This window comes from Haematobia irritans, chromosome 1 (genome assembly GCF_050003625.1).
Source record: "Haematobia irritans isolate KBUSLIRL chromosome 1, ASM5000362v1, whole genome shotgun sequence".
In the NCBI taxonomy this organism is placed as follows: Eukaryota; Metazoa; Arthropoda; class Insecta; order Diptera; family Muscidae; genus Haematobia; species Haematobia irritans.
In genome coordinates, this window is record NC_134397.1 from 277,890,334 (window position 1) to 277,913,260 (window position 22,927).

A 22,927-nucleotide genomic window follows, 5' to 3' on the forward strand; every position below is an offset into this window, starting at 1 on the left:
GTCAAAGAAACTTTTATAAAATTTAACACGCCGTTACCTTCATCTGCTCCTGTATAGCGTTTATTTTCTTACGCTACTATGGTTAATTTACCACGATCACATAGACTATCGGACGAATTATTTGCAAAGCGTGTTGTGTTAAAATCTAACATGAGCAAAATGCGTTAAATTAACTTCGTTTTAAAATAGATTTACATTTTGACTTTGTTTTTTAATACATTTTTGAGAAAATTTTTTTTTTTTCACATACGTATATTATTTGAAATTTTATTTGAAACTTTCGAATAACAAATAAAAAGATAACAAATAAATTGAAGTTATTTGTTTTCACAAATAAACGAATAAAAAAATTATTTGTTATTCCAAATAAAAACTAAATCGAATTTATTCGTTATCTTTTTATTCGTTGTAAAAATGTTTAAATATCAAAGTGGTATTAATGAATTTATGTCATTGCGTTATTTATGCGTTATGTCGGAATTGAGGGTTGCCTCAATTAAAAGAACAAAAAGAAATATTTATTCTCGAAAATAGCTTTATTGTTTTTGAAAAAAATTCCCCATTAATTGAGGTATCTTCAAAACATTCTTCAGGTTTCGATAAACATTGACCTATGATTTTATTTATTACGTACAAGTATACATACGAGTCAGCGAATAACCCATCCAACGATGAGTGTTCAAAAATGCAGTTGTTTCAGGAAATTCGGCTTGGAGTGAAGTAACACCTCGGCTAAATTTTCCATAGCATCGATAAACACTGGTCCTTGACGGAGATTCATCGCCAAAAATTGAATTAAGTTCATGGATACACTGTCGTTGAGTTGTACAACATAATCGCACGAAAATGTTTACGATTTAATTCCATTTTTTGGCTGAGATAAAACTTTTAAGTTGTTGTAAACAACATAAATAGCGCCCATTCTTACTCTCTTGCTAGTTTTTACTGGACAAGCAAGCAATCAGACCTAATATTACGTAAGGGCAATACGTACAATATGGAATTAACCATTTGAAAATTTTAGTTCATACACCCAAAGAAACGAAAATTTTCCCTTTGTTAAAACAAATAAACCCGAATTTATGACAAGCTTTGCATTAATTGTCTCAAATTTGATTAAGTTAGATATAAAGTAATTGTTTTGCATCAAAAGAAAACTTCGTTTGTCTAAACTTTCGTTCCTTAGAAAAGAAAACTCTTTTTTCAGTGTACCCATCGATAAAGGGTGATACGGTCAAAATTTGGTCAAGGGAAAACGCGTGTAAATCGGTGAAATCGTTTATTTATTAAATTTCTTTTTCAAGTTCAATTAGTATAAAATTCAGGAAAAATATTCGGTTAGGCTTTCGCTTTTCCAAATCCGAATTGCCGGGCCTCACGCTTGACACCTGCCGTCAGATTTTGTACAGCCACCTTCACCGCACCACCTTCTTCGCCGCAGAAAGCCAGTTTGCCTTGAACTGCTGCTCGTCCTTAGCAGTTTTTTTGGTCTTCTTTAGGTTCCGCTTGACAATAGCCCAGTATTTCTCAATTGGGCGGAGCTCTGGCGTGTTGGGAGGGTTCTTGTCCTTGGGAACCACCTGCACGTTGTTGGCGGCGTACCACTCCATGGCCTTTTTACCGTAATGGCAAGATGACAAATCCGGCCAAAACAGTACGGAACAACGGTGTTTCTTCAGGAAAGGAAGCAGACGTTTATTCAAACACTCTTTCACGTAAATTTCTTGGTTGACAGTCCCGGAAGCTATGAAAATGCTGCTTTTCAAGCCAAACCAGATATTTCTTTGCGAACTTTGACAGTTTTATGTGCTTGAAAATATCTGCTACTTTTCCCCTTTTGCCGTATAAAACTCCTGTCCCGGAAGCTGCTTGTAGGTTTCGTCGTCCATTACCACGCAGTCAAACTTCGTCAGCATCGTCGTGTACAGCCTCCGGGATCGCGCTTTGGCCGTCGTATTTTGTTTATCTTCGCGATTTGGAGTCACTACCTTCTTGTAAGTCGATAGTCCGGCTCGTTTTTTGGCTCGATGCACGGTTGTAGACGATACACCCAGCTTATTTGCGGCATCTCGGAGAGAGAGGTTAGGGTTTCGCTTGAAACTACGGGCAACTCTCTTTGTCGTCTCAGCGGCTTCCAGTTTTCGATTTCCCCCCAATCCAGACTTCCTGGCTGTCGACAAACGTTCCCCAAACACTTTAATTACATTTGTAACGGTTGATTTGGCAACTTTTAGCGATTTTGCCAGCTTTGCGTGCGAGTAGCTCGTATTTTCTCGATTCGCGAGCAAAATGTTGATACGCTGCTCTTCTTGCTTGGACGGCATTTTGACAACTGAAGAGTGAATTCCAAAATCAAAATAGGAGAAACATTCTACACATACACACCTTCAAAATGAGGGGTGTTCAGGTTTTTTAAATGCAAAATTGAAAGAAATACGTCAAGTTTATATTGACCAAATTTTGACCGTATCACCCTTTACCATAGTGTCACTAAAACAATCGTCAATTATGATGGGATGAAATAGACCAACAAATGGTAAAAAATAGTTTGACATCACGATGGTTAAAAAGAGTGATTTTGATAGTTTGTGAAGCGACTACGAGGGCAGTTCGGGAACTTCTTAGCCTAGCAAAAAAAGTGCGGTGTAAACAGAAAAAAGTTAAGTGTTTTGGAAACTTCCATCTCTGTTATGAACACATGTTAAATTTTGTTTCGATCTGGCAACTCCTTCATATAGAAACAGGTGTTCAAAAAAGATGTATGAGCAATTTTTTTACAATGGAAAAATTAGAAATGCGTGCTGTCAGTAAATATTTACATAAAATATCGGGTTAAGAAATTCATAATGATATGTGTTAGGTGATGCAACAGTAAAACATTGGGGTGCTGAATTTAAACGTGGTCGTACAAGCATTGAAGATGAACCACGTAGTGGGCGTCCAAAAACAGCAACAACAACAGAAATTGTAGCCAAAGTGCATGATATGGTATTAAATGATCGACGACAGTGACTTTTACTTGTTCCCAAATCTAAAAAAAATCCTTGCTGGCAAGCGTTTTACCTCAAATGAAGATGCAATTACAGTTGTAAACCACTATTTTGAAGACCTTGAGGAAAACTATTTTAATCAAGGGATGGAATTGCTAGAAAAGCGTTGGACTAAGTGTATTGAAGTTTCAGGAAATTATATTGAAAAATAAAAATACTTTTGAAAAACTAACTATTCTCTTTCATTGATAGACTAAGAAGTTTACGAACCGCTCTCATAGAGTAAATATTTAAAAAAAAGCGTTTTCTTTTCTGAGGGCCAAAATTTTAGAGAAACAAAGTTTTCTTTTGTGGTTACAAAAGTTTCTTTAAAAGCAAATGAAAAAGAATATACTGTATGATTAAGGTAATTTCGTTTATCTAAAATTTCGTTCTGGAAGAAAGTAGTTTTTCTTTGGGAGTGACTTCTGATGAATTGTTTGAAGAAGAACCAAAAATCAACGCTTAACATAAGTGAGGGGTTTTCAGATATTTTCCAAACATACTGCTTTGCTTATGGATTGATTTATCTCAGATTTTAAAAATATAATATAATAAAAATTATAATAATAATATGAATAAGTGTCCATGGTATTATAATGGACTTGTTGTTCTCAAGAGACAAGTCGACCTTCGTTTGTCAAAAATTCGTTTGGGAGGAAAATATTATTTTTTGAGTAGTTACAACCAATAAAAAATGTTTCTTTGCTTTATGCTTTTGGCAAATCGTAAATAAGAAAAATATTTTAACACGTTAAGAAATTCCCCCGAGAGTTCGTTAATTAATTGTATTCCTGTCAATATGGCTGTAGCCTGGGAAATTTTAATACACAATCAGACTAACAATGTAATATTTTTTTTACGTAGGCTATTGTATAGATTTATTAGTCATTAATCATTTGATTTGTTTGGAATAAATAGACAAACATAATAATACATTTGAATATAACAAACAGCCAACTTACATGTCTTCCATACATGGATATTGGGTGTTGAAGAATATATCCTTTAGTTGAAGTTGAAGTTTCCACAATAGAACAACAATTTAATGACTTTATTATACTCTCTGAATTATGATTCTATAGCTAATTTGAATTTTTATATATGGTTTTAGTCACTACGATCAACACTACTTTGGTTTTTGACCCCATGTTAATGACATTTTTCTTTCTGTGGATACACTTAAAATTATTTTTGTTTTTTAATTTGTCAAGCTTATATTTTTAACATATATTTTAAACATTCGATAGCTGTTATGAGAAGAAGTTTCTTAAATGCCCCAATACTCTCACTATACGATTTTCTACTTTGGTGTAAACCTTGGGTGATGAGTTCTACAGCACTTATACACAATACTCATATGTGAACTTTGTTAAACACATTTCACTTTTTATCCTCGAAACTTTTTGTTATCCTTGAGAATGATAAATTTCCTAGGTTTCCTAAGAACTTTGTTCTTTTTTGCAATTTAATCGTTTTAAATAATCGAACCAGGACCAGGATCCCTGGGGTTGGGGTCGAGAATATTGCGTTCGTTTTGCGACCTTTGAAAATCGAACCGTTTGTAAAGAAAGCCAAAAGTCAAATTGAAAACCTTTAATTGGTATTGGAAAAAGGACTTCTTCTGTTCCTTGGCTTTGGGCTTTGTTGTGTTTGGAAACCAATTTCTTGTATTGAACTTATCGAATTTGCTCGTTGTTATTATTGTTGTTGTTTTGAATCCTTTAATAGCTTAAGGATTGCAATGAAGGAAAACCTCGTTGTCATGGTTGTGGTTGGAACAAATACCCCCTGCCGGCATTGTAACAACGGCAACAACCACAGCAAACATAACTACAAGAAAATCACCAGACGACCTAGACGCAAAACAAGCACAGTGTAACGAAACATGTATTTTTCTTAAGTTCAGTTAAAACCGAAATAATGGCCATAGTAACTACATTGGATAAATTTACTCCGAAAAAAGTTAAAACACAAGGAAAGTTATGTTTAGACATTTTTAACTAAACTGTGCTACAAACACCGATATGATCATATTATCCCTATAGAAAATTTTGTTAAAAATTTTATCTTTATAGATTTTTTTTTTCAAAATTTTATTTCTATAGAAAATTTTGTCAAAATTTTATTTCTATAGAACATTTTGTCAAAATTTTATCTCTATAGAAAATCTTTTCTCTATAGAAAATTCAAAATTTTATTTCTATAGAAAATTTTGTCAAAACTTTATTTCTATAGAAAATTTTACCAAAATTTTATTTCTATAAAAAATTTTGTCAAAATGTCTATAGAAAATTTTGTCAAAATTTTATTTCTATAGAACATTTTGTCAAAATTTTATCTCCATATAAAATTCTGTCAAAATTTTATCCCTATGAAAATTTTGTCAAAATTTTATTTCTAGGAAAATTTTGTCAAAATTCTATAGAAAATTTTGCCAAAATTTTATTTCTATAGAAAATTTTGTCAAATTTTTATTTATATAAGACATTTTATCAAAATTTGACAAATATTCTTTTCCTCTGTTGGTTAAGTTACTCTTGTAGTTTAGTCAATGCAATGGTTTTAAGCTGAGATCAAAACAATAAATATGATTGAAGTACAAACCAACAATAACAAAACAAAACGAATGAAGTAAGAAGAAGCACCCTCGAAATAAACCCAGCCAACTGCACTGAAATCGATGATTGGAAATTGGCAAAAGAAAAGAGAAATGTTTGTACAAAGATTTATTTCGCCAAAAGCCGTCTATCATAAACCTTTTTTCGGAAGGTTCAAGTGTTGTTCACTTTGGGTTTGGTGAACTTCCAGAATTTGTTCCGATAATTGGTTGATAGTTTTGATGCAAGTAGAGGATTCTGATGAGGAATGTGGTAATTCCGAAACGTGCGTCCATCCAACCATCTTGCAGTCTATAGGGCTTTGCCCAAATAAATTTGACAAACATTCTTTTCCTCTGTTGGTTACTCTTGTAGTTTAGTTAACACAATGGTTTTAAAGTTGAGATCAAAACAACAAAACCAACAATAAAAAAAATATTTCTATAGAAAATTTTGTTAAAATTTTATTTATATAGAAAATTTTGTCAAAAGTTTATTTCTATAGAAAATTCTGTCAAAATGTTATTTCTACAGAAATTTTTGACAAAAGTTTATTTCTATAGAAAATTTTGTCAAAACTTTATTTCTATAGAAAATTTTGTTAAAAATTTATTTCTATAGAAAATTTTGTCAAAATTTTATTTCTATAGAAAATTTTGTCAAAAGTTTATTTCTATAGAAAATTTTGTTCACATTTTATTTCTATAGAAAATTTTGTAAAAAGTTTATTTCTATAGAAATTTTTGTAAAAAGTTTATTTCTATAGAAAATTTTGTCAAAAATTTATTTCTATAGAAAATTTTGTCAAAAGTTTATTTCTATAGAAAATTGTGTCAAAATGTTATTTCTACAGAAATTTTTGTCAAAAGTTTATTTCTATAGAAAATTTTGTCAAAACTTTATTTCTATAGAAAATTTTGTCAAAATGTTATTTCTATAGAAAATTCCGTCAAAATGTTATTTCTACAGAAATTTTTGTCAAAATTTTATTTCTATAGAAAATTTTTTCAAAATTTTATTTCTATAGAAAATTTTGTAAAAAGTTTATTTCTATAGAAAATTTTGTCAAAATTTTATTTCTATAGAAAATTTTTTCAAAATTTTATTTCTATAGAAAATTTTGTCAAAATTTTATTTTTATAGAAAATGTTGTCAACATTGTATTTCTATAGAAAATATTGTTAACATTTTATTTCTATAGAAAATTTTGTCAAAATTTTATTTTTATAGAAAATGTTGTCAAAATTTTATTTCTGTAGATAATTTTGTCAAAGTTTTATTTCTATAGAAAATTTTGTCCACATTGTATTTCTGTAGCAAATTTTGTCAAAATTTTATTTCTATAGAAAATTTTGTCCACATTTTATTTCTGTAGCAAATTTTGTCAAAATTTTATTTTTATGGAAAATTTTGTCCACATTTTGTTTGTATAGAAAATTCATGAAAGTTTTTTTTTTTAACAAATACAAATTTTGTTCTTTTAACGACAATTTTTGGTATGGAAGTATATATTTTAGAAGCCAAGTTTATTAAGATTGTAGTCAATCAAAAATATTCCAGTATCGAAAATCAATAGCACTGTGCAATAAATTGTTTGATTGACGACCAGTTTAGACTATTTATCCATAAAGGGTAGAAAAATACCATTAACCTTGTAGGTGCGTCAGTGTGAAAAAAAAACTGCAACAAAAGGCCTGAAGTTTGTCCACATTCTAAATCCCTTTTAAGGCATGTGGAATTGTCTAATATAAGCGTATATTCTGCCTTCGGCCAATAGTCCAATTATCTTTCCCCACTGAAAATGGACGGACACATGTCGTTTACTATGTCCATTCGATTTATTCAGATGGTGTCTTAGTGACAAAAGCCAAGTGTCTGTTTCTCTGAAGAGAAGTTAGTATATTTCCATTATACTGCGTTCTTAGGTTTGTTTTAAAGAGAAATTAAAATAAAATATTCCCACAGTTAATGAAATTATTAAATTTTAATATTGGTTGTAGGCAGCAGTTTATATATGAGGTAATTGGCTCATTGTAACGTTGACAAACGTTTATGGCTAATTGGTATTTGCGGTATAGTTACGTGTTGCATTGCAATACCATGCAATTGGAAACATGTGAGTCATTCTAAAAGCTAATGTGGTCCGAATGTGGGAGCTTAGATGGAGATATCATTTATCATGGATAACGGTAGAAATATTGTAAAAAATGTAAATATTAAAATCGTATTGGCAGTGGTGTATAAATCTTTGAGTTGAAGTAATTTATTTGGACCCTTTGGTAGTATAGCTGAATTTTCTATTTCAGCAAACAATTTTTCCACAGACTTTTCTACTGTATCTACTATTTCTGTGGATGTACAAAAACCGTTTAAAATATTTTCCTGTTCACAGAATAACAGTGACCTCTGGAACTTCCATTAGTCACATAGTCTACATTACTGGCTCTTTGTTCAGTTAATATGCAAACATTTAAAAACAATATATCGATCAAGTAACAAGTGTTCAAGTGACAAATATATTAGCGTTTAAATATGAGCTGATATTAAATGGAATTAACTTGGCGTCAAAAATCAAATAAAGCGGGTTCCATTAATTGGTTTGAAATTAAAATTGATGTATAATTAGTGAATGGATAAATAGATTCATTGATTGTATTAGGATTCTGTGTCATAAATTGTTATTTGCAATAAATCGTACTTTGTTAAGGAATTCTGGGAGATATTTGATCTTCAAATATATATGGAAGCTATATATAAATTCGAATTGATGCTTTTATGAAATTTGGCAAATAATTAGCGACGATCATAAACGGGACGGACTCCGAGTAGTAGTAGTAAACCTTTTAGCATTTGAATCATCGTGTCAACTTTCTTTACTTTATTGTGTCGGAACCCATATATTTAGACACGATATTCATCCACTCTTATCTGAGGGGGCATATAAGTAGCTCCCACTTGGCCTGCAGTATAACTACGCTATAGGCAAATTGAAATACATAACGAACCGGTTAAAGTATGTTCGCTAATTCTTTGTTGACAAAGTGTTTAGTCAATGATTTTTAAAATTAATTAACATGCGTTAAAACTTAGCTTGTATATGAGGCATTCAACAGCAAACATGTTTTGTCCCATAATGTATCAGATGTTGATTGATATTTGCAGCCGATTATTCACTACGATATGTTGAGAGTACTCGCAAAGAAAAAAGAACCATTTGGAGAAAATCGAAAACGTTTTTATCACCAAAAAATTTTTTTGTTACAAAATATTTATTTTTGCAATAAAAAAAATAATTTTTGATCCAAAAATACAGTCCATTTCCTTTACATAAACCGCTGTTCTTTTCCGACTTTAAGTCTTTCATAAGTGCAGAGATTGAACTCACTATCCTTTGTATGCAAACCACCGTGGTGCAATGGTTAGCATGCCCGCCTTGCATACACAAGGTCGTGGGTTCGATTCCTGTTACGACCGAACACCAAAAAGTTTTTCAGCGGTGGATTATCCCACCTCAGTAATGCTGGTGACATTTCTGAGGGTTTCAAAGGTTCTCAAAGTGGTTTCACTGCAATGTGGAACGCCGTTCCGACTCGGCTATAAAAAGGAGGTCCCTTGTCATTGAGCTTAACATGGAATCGGGCAGCACCCAGTGATAAGAGAGAAGTTCACCACTGTGGTATCACAATGGACTGAATAGTCTAAGTGAGCCTGATACATCGGGCTGCCACATAACCTAACCTAACCTAACCTAACCTAACCTAACCTAACCTAACCTAACCTAACCTAACCTAACATAACATAACCTTGTATGCAAGGCGGGCATGCTAACCATTGCAATGGTTAGGTTAGGTTAGGTCCAATGCATTGGTCCACGGTGGCCACTGGGTGTATGTTTCAAATACATGTTTAAATCGATAAATTAAACAAATTCGTGGCTATATATTAAACTTTGAAGAGATTTACTTTAGTGGAAGAAAAAAACCTTCGTTATATTAACGAAATGTGTCATTAAATTTAAGCCAATGAAGCAAACTTGTTGATATAACAAAATTTCTCGTTATTATAATGAATTTTCTATTAATTAACGAAGCGTTTCGTACTAATATCGAATATTGCCATTGTCTTAATGATAATGTTTCGTTATATCAATGAAAAAAATTCGTTGGCTCAATTTTAATGAAGTTTTCTTTGCGTGACATAATAGCATTAATAGATTTTTTTATGAAATGTTAGACACAAGTGTTAGAAAAATTACCCGCATTAAGATAACACCGAGAGAGGACAATCATCAGTCACTACCGTACACACTAAGAAAACTCACATTAAAATTGAGCTAATGAAAATATTTATTAATATTACGAAACATTTCGTTGATTATCAAAAAATTCGTCGTATCAATGAGTTTGTTGCATCGGCTCAATTCAATGACACATTTTGTTAATATAATGAAGACTTTCCTACAAGTGTAAGTATCGTGAACATGATAAATAAACTTTGGAAATATAAATTTTGACCAAAAAGTATACGTACACCCATGTCAAATTCATTGATTTACCTTGGTGGCCGCTATTAGAAGTGATAGTTATCTTCTAATATGCAATTTAGCCCTCTGTAGCTGAGGTGGTCTAATTTAGCAATATAGCTCAATAAAGAAATGTCAATTTCCAGCAAGTAGGGCCACCTAATTGTTCTATTTTTACAAGTTTATTAGCTCAGTATGTAAACCACGGGATACAGTGCGTGATTGAGCTAAAGAAGTTATTTCTATTAATTTTGAGGCATTCGAATGGTATGTTGCCTACAGTCTACACTATGATACAGAGGGTTAAGCAAACACTGACCGATGTGCGAAAAGAGAAAAGGTACTGAGAGCGATGCTTCGTACTTTAAGGTTGAGTTACATATCATGCTTTTATCTGTGCGTTGGTTGATATTTTTCGGTGTGAAGCACTTTTACAAAAATGTTGCTTTCATAGAGAAAATTCAACTCTTCGGAAAATTCAAATCAAGCGGTGTCTGTCAGACTACGACGTCAGCTACATAGGTTTAAATGTTCAAGTTAACGAAATGAAATTATAAAAAAGAATAAAATTTTCCTTAACAGGAAATTTTTTCTGATCAAAAATTTCGCACTTTGTTGTTTTTTTTAATTTGGTACATTTTTGGTAGAATTTTATATTTTTCGGTGTGAAGCACTTTTACAAAAATGTTGCTTTAAAAGAGAAAATTCAACTCTTCGGAAAATTCAAATCAACGCATGGTATGTAACTCAACCTTTAGGAAGATATGCACGATTTGCGGTGCCTGTCAGACTACGACGTCGGCTACATAGGTTTAAATGTTCAAGTTAACGGAATGAAATTATAAAAAAAGAATAACATATTTCCTTAACTGAAAATTTTTCTGATCAAAATTTTTTTTGTTTTTTTTTTTATGTGGTACATTTTTGGTAGAATTTTACTAAAACTTTGGTAGATCATTTTTAACTCAAGAGGCAACAGTGTTTACAATAGGGATAATGGTTGTCATGTGATTTGAAAATAATCTACCAATTTAAAAATTCTTATTTAATTTTGTTACTATATTTCCATCATTTTCGGGTATAGGGTACAAATATTATTATGCTAGTCTTGTCGTACGTCAGCTGATATATGAATTTCTCTTAATCATTTTAGCAAACTATAATCAAAACAAACATCACTTAACTAAATAATAAGCAAATTTGCAAGGGGAAATACGTTGCTATTGCTGTTTTAGCGATATCAAGAAAACTGCGCAGACTCACCTGCATTTCAGCTAGCCTTGAGGTGGCAGCGACACCTTGTGACGCCATCGCCAAATATGAACGAAGTCTGGAAGAAGACTGAGACAATGGTTGAAGTATCAGATGATATTGTTCTTGTTGTTGTTGTTATTTTAATTTGTATAAACGCCAGTCAGTTGAATAAGTTCTACCAAATCAGCCGTGTAAAGTTGATGTAACAAAAACCGATGGTAACGCGAATTATTTTCTTTGGCACCAGCTCAATTGAAGTTAAATCATGAAGTCAAGTCGTGGTGTGTGACTAATGCCCGTTGTTACGCTTGCGCACACGTCCGTCTTTATCGAAACGTAGGTAGTAGCGTTCGGTTTATTGCAAAAAAAAAAAAAAATAAAAATCGACCGTTTGCTAAGGCGATCTGTAGTTGACTAAGTCTCCTTCTAGAGACCGCAGTCGTTTGATTGCGTGGGGGTGTGTGCGAGGCTTCTTACGCGTTTCGATAAAAATAGCAAACGTGAGTGTCGGATCGATAAGCTAACCAGGAATGGAATAGCCGCCGCAAATTCAAATTGAATTGGCCCCCAAAAAATCAATGAAAGAGAGAACAACGGTGGTCTACGACGTCTGTTGTTGCTGCAGCTGCTGCTTCTGCTATGGACTGGCTGGCTACTTAACAACTTTTTCCAAATCAAAGTTAATTTTATTTATTGTCTTCAGGTTTTGTTTTTATTTCACTGATCTGCTTATATTTTGATTTGGTTATGGAATGAATCATTCGACGATTGTTTGGCTCTAAACACGCCTTTTGTTATGATGGCTTGACTTATGAGTCGTTAATCTGTTGTCTTCCCCACCAAAAATACAAAGATGACAACACTTCTTTGTTATTGGCGTTCGCAGTGTTTTCAGTTCGTTAGAGCCAGAATATCTGTCTGCTTGGCAATCTTTCCGATCTGGTCGATGATCACGACGACTAAGCGACTTTTTATCTGAAATACTGATGATGATGATGCTGAAGTTGAGACTGATGCTCTTCTTTGCGCTTTGCTATCGCTGGAACGTGCTCACTCGTTCGTTAACCACTGTCAATTGTCTTGGAAATGAGGGTTCTGCTTTGTGTTTAGATAGTTCTATAATTTGTTGTAGTTGTTGTTGTCTGAATGGGACTGAATGACTCTTCTCCACCATTCACCCCCTTTGGTTCACTCAGTGTTGGTTATTCTTCAACAAATTTGTGAAGTTTATGGCAATTATTTATCATTGGTTTCAAAGACCATTCAAGTGACTCTTTGGTGGTTTCATAAGCATTTTTTGTTTGTTTTGTTCCCCTGATGCTCTTGAGGAAGATGTTGTCTGGTGGTTATGGGGTTGTGTTTGAGTGCAGCTTCCAGATAATTTGCATGAATAGGAACAATGTTTTCGTTGTGTTTTGTGGCACTGTTTTTGAAGTTTGCTCTCAAGTGGAGTAATTTATTGAAATGATCTGGAAAAACAAAAGGCAAAAAAGGGGAAATGATGAGACAATGGCCGCAAGTATGCAAAACTTTATTAATTGATTTCAATTAAGGAATTTCCATGGAATGATTTACGTTTTTCATCTATTGATTTTTTATATTTCAAATTGAAAGTTTCCACATAGTACAACAAATTGAGGTCTGCCGTAATATAGATATTTTAAGTTCTTGAGATGGAACTTACACTGAAAAAAACTGTGTACATATATTCCAAGATATAGATAGATTGTCGCTTAACCCATTTCCTGCCATTATACTCGCTTGAGTACAGAAAATTGAAAACATATAATATCGCAACATTTTGTTTATAAATGAAATTAGGCAACGTTTCTTTTATGTTTTTTTGTTTTTATATATTTTTAACTGAAGTTTTTTATATTTTTAACTGAAGTTCAGTGTAAATATATAAATGAATTTAACATTTTTCTTTTATTTTAAATTGTCTTGGCGTGTAATGGGATAAGGACAATCAGCATTTCAAAGATTTTTATTTAAATGGAAATTAATGTTATATACGGCCGTAAGTTCGGCCAGGCCGAAGCTTATGTACCCTCCACCATGGATTGCGTAGTAACTTCTTCTAAACACTGCCATCCACAATCGAATTACTTGGGTTGCGGCAAGTTATCTTAAAACCTCCTAACACCGTCTTCTAAATTATAAGTAAGTCCATACGTGGTATATATTAAATTAAAAAAGACCGATTAAATTCGTATATAATTCAGTTTGACAAAATTTTCGATAGATTTTAATAAAATTTTCTATTGAAATAAAATTTTGACAAAATTTTCTATAGAAATAAAGTTTTGACAAAATTTTCTATAGAAATGAAATTTTAACAAAATTTTCTATAGAAAAAAAATTTTGACAAAATTTTCTATAGAAATCAAATGTTGGTAGATTATTTTTGGCTCGAGTGGCAACCATGATTATGAACCGATATGGACCAATTTTTGTGTGATTGGGGATCGGCTATATATAACTATATACCGATATGGACCACTTTTGGAATGGTTGTTAGCGGCCATATAGTAACACCACGTTCCAAATTTGAACCTGATCGGATGAATTTTGCTCCTCCAAGTGGCTCCGGAGGTCAAATCTGGAGAACGGTTAATATGGGGGCTATATATAATTATGGACCGATATGTATAATTATGGACCAATTCTGGCACGGTTGTTAGAGACCATATACTAACACCATGTTCCAAATTTCAACCGGATCGAATGAAATTTGCTTCTCTTAGAGGCTCCGCAAGCCAAATCTGGGGATCGGTTTATATGGGGGCTATATATAATTATGAACCGATGTGGACCAATTTTTGCATGGTTGTTAGAGACCATAGACCAAAACCATGTACCAAATTTCAGCCGGATCGGACTAAATTTGCTTCTCTTTCAGGCTCCGCAAGCCAAATCTGGGGATCGGTTTATATGGGGGCTATATATAATTATGGACCGATGTGCACCAGTTTTTGCATGGTTTGAGAGACCATATACGAACACCATATACCAAATTTTAACAGGATCGGATGAAACTTGCTTCTCTTTGAGGCTCCGCAAGCCAAATCTGGGAATCGGTTTATATAGGGGCTATATATAATTATGGACCGATGTGGACCAATTTTTCCGTGGTTGTTAGATACCATATACCAATAACACGTACCAAATTTCAGCCGGATCGGATGAAATATGCTTCTCTTAGAGGCTCCGCAAGCCAAATCTAAAAGTGGACCGATATGGCCCATTTGCAATACCATCCGACCTACATCAATAACAACTACTTGTCCCAAGTTTCAAGTCGGTTGCTTGTTTCGTTCGGAAGTTAGCGTGATTTCAACAGACGGACGGACATGCTTAAATCGACTCAGAATTTCACCACGATCCAGAATATATATACTTTATGGGATCTTAGAGCAATATTTCGATGTGTTACAAACGTAATGACAAAGTTAATATACCCCCATCCTATGGTGGAGGGTATAAAAAGTTATTGTACTACGATATATAATACACTGATATAAATGCAATTAATTTTTGAATTTTCTTTATGAAAAAGTGTACCACCTTTTATGGTTTGTAGCACTTTTTTGCCCCAAAATTAACGGACTGTCACTATACTTAACGTAACCTAACATTGTATCTATAAAATTAATATTACAACCAAAAAACTTTTAATTTAAGGAGATTTATTAATAATAATATTTTTCTGTTGTTTAATAAAATTTTTGTATTTTTATATTTCGTAAATTGCAGTTAAAAGTCTATAGCCCTATGTGGGGCTCAAGAGAATTTTCTATGTTTCACTTTTTATTGGACTTGAAATCGCCAATATTTTTGGTTCATATTTTCATCCAGATCAAATTGTTCGTAGACAAAAAGGGCAAACAATTTTTGATTATCTTAATATAGTTGTTAATGTCATATATTTTTTTTCGAAAAATGTTGCCAAAAAGAAATATGCATGTTGTTTGGCATAGTTATGGCTAATACAAAATTTTTATCACATATTTTCCTAGTTTTCACTTTTAGCAAAATGACTTATTTCGTTGGGCAATTTGTTTTTTTTTCTGATTTCATGTATTCACTTCACGTTGTAAAGTTACGTACGTAACCCATTTATATAGTTTCCTTATCAGTGTGATATATGTACCAAAATGCAATAGATATTTTTGCACAACACAGTTATAAGTATAAATGGACACGAGTGTAGGTCGCATATCCTTGCGTGCCATAGGTACATTTGGTTTTTTTGTTTACAACACGCCTTCATATACCTAAAGTAAGCTGTTAGTCTAGCTGAATTATAGCATTAACCTATACAAGCAATGGAAATTTCTTTAAAAAAGGAATCATATGCGTATGATTAATATAAAAATGGAGCAATTTTTATAGAGTATACATTTTGCTAAAAAAATCTACATTCTGCTGAACGTTGAACCTGTCGGAAATTTTAACCTATACAAGCAATGGAAATTTCTTTAAAAAAGGAATCATATGCGTATGATTAATATAAAAAATGGAGCAATTTTTATAGAGTATACGTTTTGCTAAAAAAAATCTATATTCTGCTGAACGTTGAACCTGTCGGAAATTTTAACCTCTCGGAAATCTATAAAATCAAATAATTTCTTCTACATTGTTTGTATTGCAGAAAAAGGTGCTAAGAACTAAATAAACCTTGTGGAAGTGAGAAAAATATGAGGAAAGATGCAAAATAAAAAAAAAAAAATCGAGTTAGTATTTATGAAATTGTTTGTACATCCTGTGAAGGAATAAACGTTTATCACAAAGAGTACTTCCAAACAACCTTCGTTAGAACGAAAACCAAATGGGAAACGATATTTGGTTGTCTAAAATTTCGTTTGGGAGGGAAGATTTGTTTTTGCGTGTAGATCAAATATTTTTTATACGATTAATGTAATTAATTTAATGTATTATTCCGTTCCGAATCCAAGCCAAAATAAATAATTTTAATAACTTACTAAATAGGAATTAACTATAATTAAAGAAATTAAAAAAAAAAAACAAGAATAAAACGAACAAATTAGATGAATTAGAGACAAACTAAACAGTGCTAAAACATTTTCGATTGACGTAAATAAAAATCATTGCAACACACATTCGAGTTTATTTGCTCTTTAAGAAAATACTTTATAACAAAGGGGAATTCCGTTTGTCTAAAATTTCGTTCCTGTGGAAAGTATTTTTTTTTTGCCGAAGGTGAGGAACAATTATTTCTTACCATGAGACGGTAAAAAGTCGACATAATATTCCCTTTTCTATAATAGTGCATACCAAAATTTAATTCAATTATGATTTAATAGTTTGTGCTAAATAATAAAGTATTTCATGCTATTAACATTTTTAACATGTTTCGTCATATCTTTTAGTCCAATTTCATTTATATGAAGTATACAGAAATTGTTTGTTTTCAATTCAATCATAAAACTAATTAGTCCAATTATTTTTTAAATAGAAGGTGTTTCAATAACGAAAATAATGTAGAAACTATTTAAAATAATGTTATGATTTTATTTCTAAATATATTTTCATTTAATTAAGTTATAATAATAAAATTAATTAAAAACTTAAATATTCTCTATAATTTTCTATTTTTTTAATTTAATTAAACATTGAATTGTGTAAAGGGTGATACGGTCAAAATTTGGTCAAGGGAAAACGCGTGTAAATCAGTGAAATCGTTTATTTAAAAAATCAAATTAAATTTCTTTTTCAAGTTCAATTAGTATAAAATTCAGGAAAAATATTCAGTTAGGCTTTCGCTTTTCCAAATCCGAATTGCCGGGCCTCACGCTTGACACCTGCCATCAGATTTTGTACAGCCGCCTTGTTCACCTTCTTCGCCGCAGAAAGCCAGTTTGCCTTGAACTGCTGCTCGTCCTTAGCAGTTTTTTGGTCTTCTTTAAGTTCCGCTTGACTATAGCCCAGTATTTCTCAATTGGGCGGAGATCTGGCATGTTGGGAGGAACCACCGTGCAGGTTGTTGGCGGCGTACCACTACATGACTTTTTACCGTAATGGCAAGATGCCAAATCCGGCCAAAACAGTACGGAACAATCGTGTTTCTTCAGGAAAGGCAGCAGACGTTTATTCAAACACTCTTTCACGTAAATTTCTTGGTTGACGGTCTCGGAAGCTATGAAAATGCTGTTTTTCAAGCCACAGGTACAGATGGCTTGCCAAACCAGATATTTCTTTGCGAACTTTGATAGTTTTATGTGCTTGAAAATATCTGCTACCTTTCCCCTTCCTTTTGCCGTATAAAACTCCTGTCCCGGAAGCTGCTTGTAGTCGGCTTTGACGTAGGTTTCGTCGTCCATTACCACGCAGTCAAACTTCGTCAGCATCGTCGTGTACAGCCTCCGGGATCGCGCTTTGGACGTCGTATTTTGTTTATCATCGCGATTTGGAGTCACTACCTTCTTGTAAGTCGATAGTCCGGCTCGTTTTTTGGCTCGATGCACGGTTGTAGACGATACACCCAGCTTATTTGCGGCATCTCGGAGAGAGAGGTTAGGGTTTCGCTTGAAACTACCGGCAACTCTCTTTGTCGTCCCAGCGGCTTCCGGTTTTCGATTTCCTCCCGATCCAGACTTCCTGGCTGTCGACAAACGTTCCCCAAACACTTTAATTGCATTTGTAACGGTTGATTTGGCAACTTTTAGCGATTTTGCCAGCTTTGCGTGCGAGTAGCTCGGATTTTCGCGATGCGTGAGCAAAATTTTGATGCGCTGCTCTTCTTGCTTGGACGGCATTTTGACAACTGAAGAGTGAATTCCAAAATCAAAATAGGAGCAACATTCTACACACACACCTTCAAAATGAGGGGTGTTCAGGTTTTTTAAATGCAAAATTGAAAGAAATACGTCAAGTTTATATTGACCAAATTTTGACCGTATCACCCTTCAAGTTAATTTTTTAATTAATTACGTTTTCAACTTCCATCAACTTTTTGATTAGAAATATTTTGGTAATATTCTTTTCTGCATAATTTTTTGGTTTTTTAATTTTCGCCTAAATATTTGTTAACCTGGTTAACTATGATCGATTTTGTATACCCTAACTTGCATAATAATTACTAATTTCAAAATAATATTGAATAGAAATAATTTATAAAAGAAACGATAAGATCTCATCTCATAAGTGATACCCACGCTGGATAAATTTAACTTTTCAATATTCTCGTAGCCTTTAGTGCTCTTCGTATAAATACTACGATAAATAGGTATGACCATGTCCATTGTACACACTCATCCTAATTTGGAAAGAGATTACGAGGCTTAACGCCAAATAAATGTTTTGTTTATAAACGTTACGTAAATCCTTTTTAATCGCGTTATGATGTTTTTGAAATAAAGGTGAAAATTGTATCGACCCACGGACAAGTCCAGAAATAAGCACACACCACAACGCGACATCATCAGCAATCTGCTTAAAATATGAACTTAATTATCCATCTCCCATTTGGAATGAAATTGCACGACAATTGATATGACATTTCAATGTGGGCCGGTAAACTCACCCATTTCCACAACAATCAAAAGAGGTTGATTCATGACGACGGCGTCGACGATTTCGATGATTACGAATCAACCAACGCTGGCTCTGTTGGCAAGCAAAACCAATCGAAATTATCCAATGACACCGGTATGGCCCCCTAATAAATAAGCAGAACATTGACGACATTGGTCCAACCAAAAAAGGTGTAATGGAAACTATAACAACATTTGTGGCGGTTTAGCTGATATTATCGTTGAAATAAATGTCCAATTTCAATCGAATGGCAAGAATCATTTAACACACAGTCACTCATTTAGATGGAACGTTATTTAATACCACCTCCACTACCACCACTTACTTACTTACACACGCTGTTTCTTTACTCCCAAAAAATGTTTTAAATTTGCACCAATATTCGTATACACTGTGAATTTCTTTTCGTATTTTTTACAAAAATATCTTGGCGTCTCCACAATGACTGTGATCGTCGAAGTCGCAGAAGAAATAAAAATTTAATTTCATTTAAATTGAATACTGACATAAACAATTGAAATATCTTTGACAAAATTTCCAAATCAATTAAATGACAAATGATTGCTAATATTATGTATGGTTCGTGTGGGTATTTCAATATCGTTCGAAATTCGTATGAATATATACAGGAGTATTGAAAAGAATATACTTAAAATTCTTCACATCATAAATTAGTTATTCGGTTTGAAACTGTTCATAAAGGATATATTTTCGTGATCAAGTAAAATTCTTACATAATTACGGACTTCATTCTGTAAATTTTAATCACTTTGTATAGCCTTTAAAGCTTACCAAAAGGGTGAAGACGCTAAATTTTTGGCTTATATATGGGACTTGTATCCACTACCACCACTTAAGGTGGAATTACATACCATGTATAGCCTTTAACGCTTACCAAAAGGGTGAAGACGCTAAATTTTTGGCTTATATATGGGACTTGTATCCACATTTGTCTTAACACATTTTACAAATTTTGATTCAATTTTCGTCAATTCTATGCAAAAAAAGCTTTTCCAAACCAAAGTCAGAATATTGGTCTTGTTCTCATGTTAAACCTGATTTGAGATGTACTTTATCAGTTTGTTTGCGTAAAAAAATAAGCATTGTTCGACTGTTCACCACTTAGGTGAATTCTAACAAATTAGCCTTCTAAAATTTCGTGTTGTTGCATTACTATGTAACAAAACGAAATAAAAATAAGATTAAGGGACTTGTAAGTTATATGAAAAGATGATGTACAGTAGGAGAAAAGATGATTCAATTTGTAAGAGGAAAATTCCCAAATGTTTTCTCCATAAGGAGTTAGCATAAAGGGCCCAAAATTGAGTTATCTCTCCCAGCCAGATCTATTCTAAAGGCTGTGGAAAGGTTCATTCGCCCGAACCGAAACATGTACAGTCCAGGCGTGTATAGATTTGTATCTGGCGTTTTCTTTTCAATGGCTCTATTAACCATGTTCCTTAATCTATATCTGTCCATAAAGCTCGAAAAATAATTGTATAAAATTTGTTTTAGTTTGGCTAACTGGAATATGTGAGGCACAAAGAAATCGTTAAAGTTTTTTGGAGGTGCAAAGCAAATTGGGTTGGGAACACGGTTGCCACAGTTGGTAGACTTCTACCAAAGATGGTAGATTTTTTAGAAATTTTTTACAACATTTTCTAAAGAAATAAAATTTTGACAAAATTTTTTATAGAGATAAAATTTGCAAAAATTTTCTATAGAAATGAAACTTTCACAACATTTTCTATGGAAATAAAATTTTCACAAAATATTCTATAGAAATAATATGTTAAAAAATTTTCTATACAAATAAAATGTTCACAAAATTTTTTATAGAAATACAAGTAGAGGATGCTGATGAGGAATGTGGTAATTCCGAAACGTGCGTCCATCCAACCATCTTGCAGTCTATAGGGCTTTGCCCAAATAAATTTGACAAACATTCTTTTCTTCTGTTGGTTAAGATACTCTTGTAGTTTAGTCAACGCAATGGTTTTAAAGTTGAGATCAAAATAACAAATATTATTGAAGTACAAACCAACAATAAAAAAACAAAACGAAACAAAAACGAAATACAATTTTGAAAAAATTTTTTATAGAAATACAATTTTGACAAAAATGTTTACAGAAATAAAATTTTGAAAACATTTTTTATAGACAAATTTTTTTTTCGATGCACCTTTGGTGATCGTCTTCAGCGAGATATTATATTTTACAAAGTAATATAGTTTCTCCTTACAAAACCCAAGGAGAAAGCCTAACTATGTCTATTAGTCTATTAAATTGATACACATGACAACATCCTTCTAATCTTGTGAAACATTTTGAAATATGTGTGAAATTAGAATATTTACATTTTCAAAACTTGTACATGGTTTGTAAGAAAGTTTTTTTTTAATAAAGTTTCTTTACATCTGCTTGTGTGCCCAACAATGTGATCTATAAATAGAACTGCTACTATACATTTTTCAGTAGACGTTTTGAGAATTTTCTGCTGTATTTACAAATATTTTCCCAACAACCAAATAAATCTTAACAGGAAAAAAGTAACTTTTTACAGAATTTTTGTATTTTATAATTATTTGCTATTATACTATTTTATCTTCGAAAAACTGCTGATTCATAACGTCTGAATTGAAAGACTATAGCAGAGTAAATTAATTAAATTTTAATTTGTTCCGATTTGTTTAGAAAAAGATGACACTTTAGCTAAAGTGTTTTAGTGGCATATGTTTTATTATTATTATTTCTTATTTTAGCATAAGATCAACAATACATCATTTGTAATTTTCTTTCCTAGCATTCAATATAGCAATAATTCGAATGTTGGAAAAAGGTGGTTATTTGCTATTATTAGCAGAGCATTTTGTATGAGTGTATCGTTGGCATCATTACAACATATAAGACAAGAATAATGTGTGTAAAAATAATAATTAAATCATATATAATTTCATTGTTAGCGTTTTATTAATCTACACAATGATTCATTTTGATTGACTCGAATCGATGTGTATCTCTTCCGATGTTTCGATTATTAATTTATTTTTAATCATACTACCGTCAAATACGATGGTTATCAATGATTTCCTATAAACTATTATATACGGTTCCCATTATAATTTAGAAAATATTAAGAGTTTGTCCTGCAAATACTGTACCGATGATAAAACTATTCTTCAATGTTAAAAAATGACAAGAAAATTTATGTAAAGAAAGAATAACAGGTTGGCTGATAAGTCCCCGGTCTGACACATAGATGGCGTCGCTAGTATTAAATGCATATTCAATGATTCGTGTCAAAATTTGACGTTTGTAAGTCAATTAGTTTGTCAGATAGAGCGTTTTTTGTGAAGCAACTTTTGTTATTGTGAAAAAAATGGAAAAAAAGGAATTTCGTGATTTGATAAAATACTGTTTTCTGAAGGGAAAAAATACGGTGGAAGCAAAAACTTGGCTTGATAATGAGTTTTCTGACCTTGCCCCAGGGAAATCAACAATAATTGATTGGTATGCAAAATTCAAGCGTGGTGAAATAAGCACGGAGGACGGTGAACGCAGTGGACGCCCGAAAGAGGTGGTTACCGACGAAAACATCAAACAAATCCACAAAATGATTTTGAATGACCGTAAAATGAAGTTGATCGAGATAGCAGAGGCCTTAAAGATATCAAAGGAACGTGTTGATCATATCATTCATCAATATTTGGATATGCGGAAGCTCTGTGCAAAATGGGTGCCGTGCGAGCTCACATTTGACCATATATGGCGTTATTGGAGCGTTTGAAGGTCGAAATCGCGGCAAAATGGCCCCATATGAAGAAGAAAAAAGTGTTGTTTTTTTAAATTTTTTGGGAAATCAAACATAGATAATCCTGCTTGCATGATCAGTTGTTCACGCATATTCTATTACACTCTACGTTATGTATGCGTTATTGATCGTTTGCACGAATATTTAAATGAAG

At 32.6% G+C, this 22,927-nt stretch overlaps 1 protein-coding gene across 5 annotated transcripts in view; it reads right to left on the reverse strand.

Moving 5' to 3' along the window:
* LOC142225634 (uncharacterized) overlaps window positions 1-22,927 on the reverse strand; it is a 39,296-nt gene that overhangs the window by 12,414 nt on the left and 3,955 nt on the right. The window contains exons 1-2 of one of the 5 annotated variants that reach the window (XM_075295469.1): window positions 19,296-19,437; window positions 11,415-12,874 (exon numbers count right to left, since the gene is read on the reverse strand). In XM_075295469.1, coding sequence (XP_075151584.1) covers window positions 11,415-11,462 — 48 coding nt within the window. In that variant the 5' untranslated portion in view covers window positions 11,463-12,874; window positions 19,296-19,437. Of the gene's footprint in view, window positions 1-3,994; window positions 4,521-11,414; window positions 12,875-19,287; window positions 19,438-22,927 lie in introns of those variants that run through there. The other 4 variants (XM_075295452.1, XM_075295460.1, XM_075295444.1 and 1 more) reach the window with 4 other exon arrangements.